Genomic DNA, 7,205 nt, shown 5'->3' on the forward strand with positions numbered 1-7,205 from the left:
TCAGGGCTCTTGAAATCAAGAAGAAGCATGACCGGCCCAGCACCCCTATGATAAAGACGTACAACCAGACCAGGGATTCTAGAATAATATTTATTAAGCTTTCACAAGGTGCGCAAAGGTTAATTTATATATAAAAATACATTTCTCTCCCCCTGCTTTAGTGACAGAAGGACCTCAGGGGGTGAGGAGCAGATCCAAGCACCAGTTCTCCACCCCCCCGACATATAATACATGTTATTATAGTGATACACTGTGATATTATATACACATACATATTTATACATGGGCAGAGCTCTTGCTATATAAAGTTGTGGCAGCACAGTATGAAGAGAGAGGGGGTAATAATACAATACACTGCCCCAGGCACATGACCATGCACCAGAAAAACAAAAGGCACATTCCTCGGCTCCTCGGGGGCGGTACCGAAAGAGCAGTGTGACATTTAGTAGACATGGACAGGCGACAAGAAAATCTATCATGCTCTTAGTAACATAAAAAATAAGACCTGTGTACAGCAACTGTGTCCCTTCCCTGTTCAAGAACCGCAAATCTCTGAAATAAATTGGACCGTTCCCACTTCAAGCATTAAATATAACCGTGCTGGGATTAAAACACTGAAAGATTTGGACGAGACCTCAAAACAATGGTTACAGTTTTGGGCTTCTGAGCATTTAAAACATAATTTAACTTTTTTTTCAACACCCTCCTACACCCCGGCCCCATCATTGGCATCAGCATAGCTCATACCAATATAGGGACCAATTTCTTAAAATGAAATGTTGTGGTACAAATATCCTCCCCCAGTGCAGTACCAATGGTTCCTATGCCTTGAAATTGTTTCTAGGCCTGGACCCCCCCCCCTCCCTCCTCCTGAAATGTAATACTAGGACAAGTGTGGTATAACCGTAACACTGCACAATAGACTGTTTATGGCTTCCTCCCATGTGTCCCTATTCCTCAAGTCATTTCCCCCAGAAGGCACTTGTTTGTTAATACAGCTGTCAGGGCCGGACACCTATTGCCTGGTGTCAGCTTAGCGGTGAGACAGATTCTCTTCCAACATTCGGGCAGCGAGGGTGGTCGTGTAGCAAAGTCAGGGTGGGACGAAGTGGAAAAAAAAAAAAAAAACACGTCAATGCCTTTATTTATCTTGCATCTTCTCCAGGATGGGGACGATCATGTCAAACTTTGGCCTCTTGGCAGGATCCTCGTTCATACAGATCTTCATGAGTTTACAGATATGCGGGGAGATGCCGGGGGGAATGGTGGGACGAAGGCCTTCCAATGAGACCTCAAGAAATAACAGGTTGGTCAGAAAGATGTGAAAATTGCCTACTGAGAGCCAAGCAGGAGACCACCAACTCACCTTCATCCCAATCTCCATGTTGGATAGATCGGCAAAAGGCACCTCTCGGGTCACCAACTCCCAGAGCAGGACCGCGAAGCTCCACATGTCGGAAGAACGGCGATTGATGTCCTCAGGGCGTTTCTGTAGAGCTGGAAGAAGAGATCAGTCAATTATAGCTACTGAGGAGGTGTCTGTGTACTTACCATAAGAATATATATCGCAATTGTCCCACTTAACCTTTCTGACCTGGTAGAAAAATCCTCCCTAGCCGCTCTCTTAGCTCCTCCAGTGACCTACTAATGACTTCCTCACTCATAACCTCATCACACGCATGGTTCCAAGACTTTTCTAGAGCTGCGCCGACTCTCTGGAATGGTCTTCCTCATCCTATTCGGCTTGCTCCTACTTTCTGCTCATTTAAAAGAGCCCTCAAAACCCAACACTTCAACCTCACCTACCCATTCTCTTCTGTCCCCTAAACCCTCACTACTTACCCACCACTCCATATCCCCCCCCACATCCTATTGTGTGATATTTCCCCCACCTCCTAGATTTTAAGCTCTTCGGGGCAGGGTCCTCTCCTCCTCCTGTGTCACTGTCTGTAAATGTCTGTCATTTCCAACCACTATTTATTGTACAGCACTGCGTAATATGTGCGTAATATGCGCTATATAAGTCCTGTTTAATAATAACAATATAATTATTATTAAATAATAAAATAATATATATATATATATATATATATATATATATATATATATATTTATTTATATTATTAATAAAATAATAAAAAATAATAATTATTAAAAAGTGACAATTATTTCAAAACACTGCATTTTGCACTAAAAATGTAATTAATGTTGATCATTTTTGAATGATGCAACCCAGCTTCCCATCAGTCATGGACACCCCAGGGAGCAGGTCATCAGTCCAGGATCACAACTCTTGGACAGCATAAGTTGCACACCTCATTATGTGAGCTCTGTGACTTGGGGACCATCAATTGCTACCAAGGGGAAGGACCGGTGACTAGACAGGGAGATCCTGGTTTCAGGGAAAACATATTACTGGTTTCCATGCATGAACCTCAACCAAGATACTGCATGGTGTTTGTATGTGTCCCCCGCCACATCTAAAAATGTAATAGGAAGTTACTGGCTAATTGGTCTTAGACTATGTTAGATAGGAAAACCGGACAGCCATTGCATGGAACAACAGGGAAGGGAATATGAAGAGACGTTGTGCTGTACCTTCTGGTGCAACCCAGGCTGGGGAGTACATGCGGCCCGGGCATTGGAAGGAAAGCTTTACATCAGCCATACTGACACGAGCCGTCATATCTTCATCAATCTGTGGAAGAAAGAAATGACATGATGGTTTCACAACAGACATTAAATACAGAATGGATTATGTGAAGTTTATCTTCAGTGAGATCTATACGACTGAACAATTGGTCTACTGAGGGAACAGCAGCAGAATATTGCAATTGGTCAATTATTAAGGCAGAAGAACTGACAACTGACATGACAGAACCTGGACAATGATCTACATGACTCACCATGACACTTCGGCTGTTCAAATAATGGCGAGGAATAAGAGGCTCCAATGTGTGAAGAAACGCCATGCCACGGGCAATATCCAAGGCAAACTTGACTGCCTGGCACTGGTCAACCACCAAGTCTGTGTAACATGAGAAATGTATAAGGAACAATGGTGGAACAAACAGAAAGAACCCCAACCTCTAGAGACATAAACGCTCCCCTCCCTCCCAAACAATATGGCAGCCATGTACAATAGATAAGCTGACCAGCACAGACCCCCCCCCCCACCTCTCACAATAGGTACAGCCTAGGCAAGCACAATCACTATCCAGCCCAATACTCACTGGTCCCCTCATGCAGAACATTGTACAGAGATCCGTAGGGCATCCAATGGGTGATGATCACAGGATGAGGGGCGGGTGGAGACTGACACGCACCCAGAACTGGAAGGACATTGGGGTGAGAGAATATCCTATGGAGGATGAGACGACATGGGGTGCACAGTGAGGAACAGAGACAAATGGGACAGCAAACTACGTGTTGATTGACAATGTTTCCTATATTGGCTGTGTGCACTATGGACAGGTATGCCTCATACAAAAGGGAAATAACACAAAAAACAAATGGAGTGGATCCATATACTATACGGATCTGTAATAGAACCATGCCTTGGGTGCAGGACAGGTCAGATTAATAATGGGGCTACATACATAAGGCTACATACACGCGTTCAATAATTGTCATTGGAAAGGATCTTTAAACAATCCTTTCCAATGACAAACGACTGCACGATGCATGAATCAGCTCTGTACACACAGCACTGTCCAGCTCTATGGAGAGGGGAGAGAAGAGACCCAAATGCTCTCTCCCTCCACCAGGACGGTCCTCCGGACAATGAGCACTGAACACAACCAGATTCTCGTCCAATATCAGACGATTATCGGACGAGAATCATCCAACGTGTGTACGTAGCCTAAGACACAGCAACAACTATGAGCTCTACAACACACAGAGGACACAACTGGAAATGAAATCCCAGACACGTCTGTCTGCAGCGGCCTTACCTCAGTTTGGGATATTCTTCATTGAAGTCGCGGCTCTTCCTTGTAGTCCAATCTCGTATTTTCAGGACCTTGATGACAATGTCGTTGCCCTGCCAGCGTCCCTTCCACAACTACAAGCAGAGGAAATGGAGTATTATAAACCGGAGCTCCAACAGGCTGCACATCTGTAAGCCATAGGCCACACTCACCTCTCCAGACTGGTTATCGTTGAGTTTGTGGCTGAGGGTAAGCTGTTTGTAGTCAATGCCTGCTTGTTTGTTAAGAGTACCATTACCTGCAGGTGGAGAAAGACATTGTTAGGGGGGTAGGTGTAGTGCGGAGGGTACAGGTTACAGGCAGAGCCTCAGAGGGGCACACACTATTTAGGTGAAGTAAAAGTAGTAGTATACAATATATAAAGTGAGTGCAATTGCTGGTTGTGGATATTTTTGAAAAGAACAGAACTGCTGTTCTATTGGAAGCTCTGAATAAAGTGGAGAAAATATACAGAGATAGATGGAGGGGGGGAGAGAGAAGAGAACTGAGTCTATAGATAGCATTAATAGGTCCTCACGTGGTCGAGTCCTGGTGGTTCCCTTCCAGAAAGTATCTTTGTAGGGAATTCTGTTCATACTCTGGCCCAACTTCTCAGCTCGGTCTGCAGATGACATAGAAGTATGAATATACACAGCATATACCATCACATAGTACACAGGAAGGTAATGAATGCTACGCACCTCGCAGAAGCTCCCGCAGGTGAGGTTTAGCCTTGTCCAGTGGGGTCTCTCCGTACTTATTACAGATATAGATCAGTGCCTTATTGGTCACCAAATCCTGCAGGATAAAAGGGATTAGATTACCTTATACCAGATCCTATATTCCCCATACAAAGTGCTTACATGGCCACCTGTGTAATAAATCCATCGTGGAGTCATATGCTGTTGTCTGGGCTTCGCTAATCCTCCTTGTCTATGAAAACACCACAACCTCATCACACAGCCACTATTAAAAAAACGACCATTAAGATGTCTCTACCGATGCCCATTGAAGTGGACAGAGCTAAGGAGTTTTTCCTTGTCTGTCCCCAATCTGCTGGATCAGTTACCAGTGATTATCAGTTCTGGTGTACATATAGAACACTGAATATATAACCTTATATAGGTGATGTACATAGATTACATCATAAATTCTCAACCTGTGGAACCCCAACATTCCTCTAGTGGTTGTTAGGGGGTCATTGTGCTTCCCCTTGGTCCCTTGGAGTCTCTTGACTTTGGAGGCGGCTATTAGGAGGGCACCGGTGATCTTTGCACAATCCAAGTTTGACAAACAATGCAAAGGAGATGTAATAGGGGCTTTCTCCCCACCACTTTAATTTTATTAGGCGTTGAGAACTAAAATTTATTCCATGGGTTCCTCAGGGGTAAAAAGATTGAAAAAGGCAGATGGATGGTGCGCATATAGATAAGATTACATATAACTGTCCCATGGTGTGAGCGGTGTATATAGAGACAGGGCTGCCATGGGAGGGTGGGTATGTTACAAAGAAGGGGGGGGGGGGGTAAAGGGTATTTCTGTACCAGGCCCCTGTCAGAAGATATGACTTTTGCAGTGCTGGAACTTTTAGACATAGGGGAAGGGGACCGAAGTAATTTACCTAATATGGGGCTGATGGTTGTCCTGTATAGAGAACACATTCTATGTCTTCCCATTCCCTAGGTATACATAAAGAACATTCCAATAATACCCTCCTGGTGTAGGTCCCATCCCCCTCCCATATGGTCCTCACTCACCTCCGCGACCTCGTCATGCCCCCAGAAACACGCGTAGTGCAGAGAAGAGTTCCCATGTTCATTGACAGCATTGACATCCGCCTTTTGCTGAATGAGCTGAAATATAAAAGAGAAATGTCGTCATTAATACCCAGCATCCTCTGCCTGGCGGTCAGCCAGCCAATACAGCGCCATCAGATCTTAAATCACTCTCCACCATCGCCACTCACATCTTCTAAGACCAAACAGCCGGCCAATTTCTACAAAAGCCAAAGTGATTTCTTTTCACTGTCCCAATTTTACCCCTCCAGCTGGCAGACAGCCATGTTGATGAATAGATTGGCATTCAGTGGAGAAGCATGGCAGAGCTCCCCCCCTCCTCCTCTCCTTAATAAAAATGTATCACTGAATGATTCACAGGAAGTTGTAGAAAATACAAATTTCGGGCTCACGTGAAAAACATTGCACAGTCATTACCATGGCTCCATCACATTGCCTCTCGGTATAACCATTATGGCTCCATCACATTGCCTCCCGGTATAACCATTAAGGCTCCATCACATTGCCTCCCGGTATTACCACCATGGCTCTATCACATTGTCTCCCAGTATTATCAAAATTACTCCATCACATTGCCTCCCGGTATAACCATTATGGCTCCATCACATTGCCTCCTGGTATTACCACCATGGCTCTATCACATTGTCGCCCAGTATTACCGCCATGGCTCCATCACATTTCCTCCCGGTACTACCACCATGGCTCCATCACATTATCTCTGGGTATTACGACCAGGGTTCTACCACATTGTCCCCTGGTATTACCACCATGGCTCCATCACATTGCCTCCCAGTATTACCACCATGGCTCTATCACATTGCCTCCCGGTACTACCACCCTCCATCACATTGCCTTCCTGGAGTTTGGCTTTATCGTACGGTCACCAGAGATGGTGAACTTCCCCCAGTGAGCACACAGACAGCAATATGAACCCAATGGGGGTTATGACTGCATGAAAGGTGACTCACCTTCTGCACGATGTCCCGGTGTCCATGGCTGGCAGCCAGGTGGAGAGGAGTGTCATCCCCGCGGTTCATCACATTGATCCTCGCCCCTCTCATGATCAACATGTCCACAACGTTACTGCGACCCTCCCGACAGGCCCAGTGCAGGGGGCTGAAGCCGTGGTCATCACTGGAAGAGAAGGATGAGGAGTGTTAGATGGACACTGCCAGGAAAATATAAATGGTGGCACCGGGTGCTGATGAGTCACTTACCCCTGGTTCAAGTCATTCTCCGTATTATCCAACCACAAACGTACCGCCACTGCGTTGCCTTCCCGACACTGCGTAAATATGTCGTCCATGATGGAGAGTCCCTGTAACCCTCAGTCGTCCAGCTATTCTGAAAATACAACAGATAGGACATCAATATCTGACGAATAGTGCTGGGGATCTCTGTACAGCGCGATGGTATATGTCAGAGCTATATAAATGTATAA

General features: G+C 45.4%; 1 protein-coding gene across 2 annotated transcripts in view; it reads right to left on the minus strand.

Moving 5' to 3' along the window:
• Nucleotides 1-860: 860 nt before the first annotated feature.
• The window catches only part of ILK (integrin linked kinase), a 7,786-nt gene continuing 1,441 nt past the window's right edge, over nt 861-7,205 (minus strand). For both annotated transcript variants that reach the window (XM_072400921.1, XM_072400931.1), the window contains exons 2-13: nt 6,982-7,108; nt 6,733-6,898; nt 5,726-5,821; nt 4,670-4,766; nt 4,507-4,590; nt 4,142-4,227; nt 3,954-4,063; nt 3,234-3,361; nt 2,907-3,028; nt 2,599-2,698; nt 1,367-1,497; nt 861-1,291 (exon numbers count right to left, since the gene is read on the minus strand). In XM_072400921.1, coding sequence (XP_072257022.1) covers nt 1,142-1,291; nt 1,367-1,497; nt 2,599-2,698; nt 2,907-3,028; nt 3,234-3,361; nt 3,954-4,063; nt 4,142-4,227; nt 4,507-4,590; nt 4,670-4,766; nt 5,726-5,821; nt 6,733-6,898; nt 6,982-7,070 — 1,359 coding nt within the window. In that variant the 5' untranslated portion in view covers nt 7,071-7,108 and the 3' untranslated portion in view covers nt 861-1,141. The remainder of the gene's footprint in view (nt 1,292-1,366; nt 1,498-2,598; nt 2,699-2,906; nt 3,029-3,233; nt 3,362-3,953; nt 4,064-4,141; nt 4,228-4,506; nt 4,591-4,669; nt 4,767-5,725; nt 5,822-6,732; nt 6,899-6,981; nt 7,109-7,205) is intronic.

This window comes from Pyxicephalus adspersus, chromosome 1 (assembly GCF_032062135.1).
Source record: "Pyxicephalus adspersus chromosome 1, UCB_Pads_2.0, whole genome shotgun sequence".
Taxonomy (NCBI): Eukaryota; Metazoa; Chordata; class Amphibia; order Anura; family Pyxicephalidae; genus Pyxicephalus; species Pyxicephalus adspersus.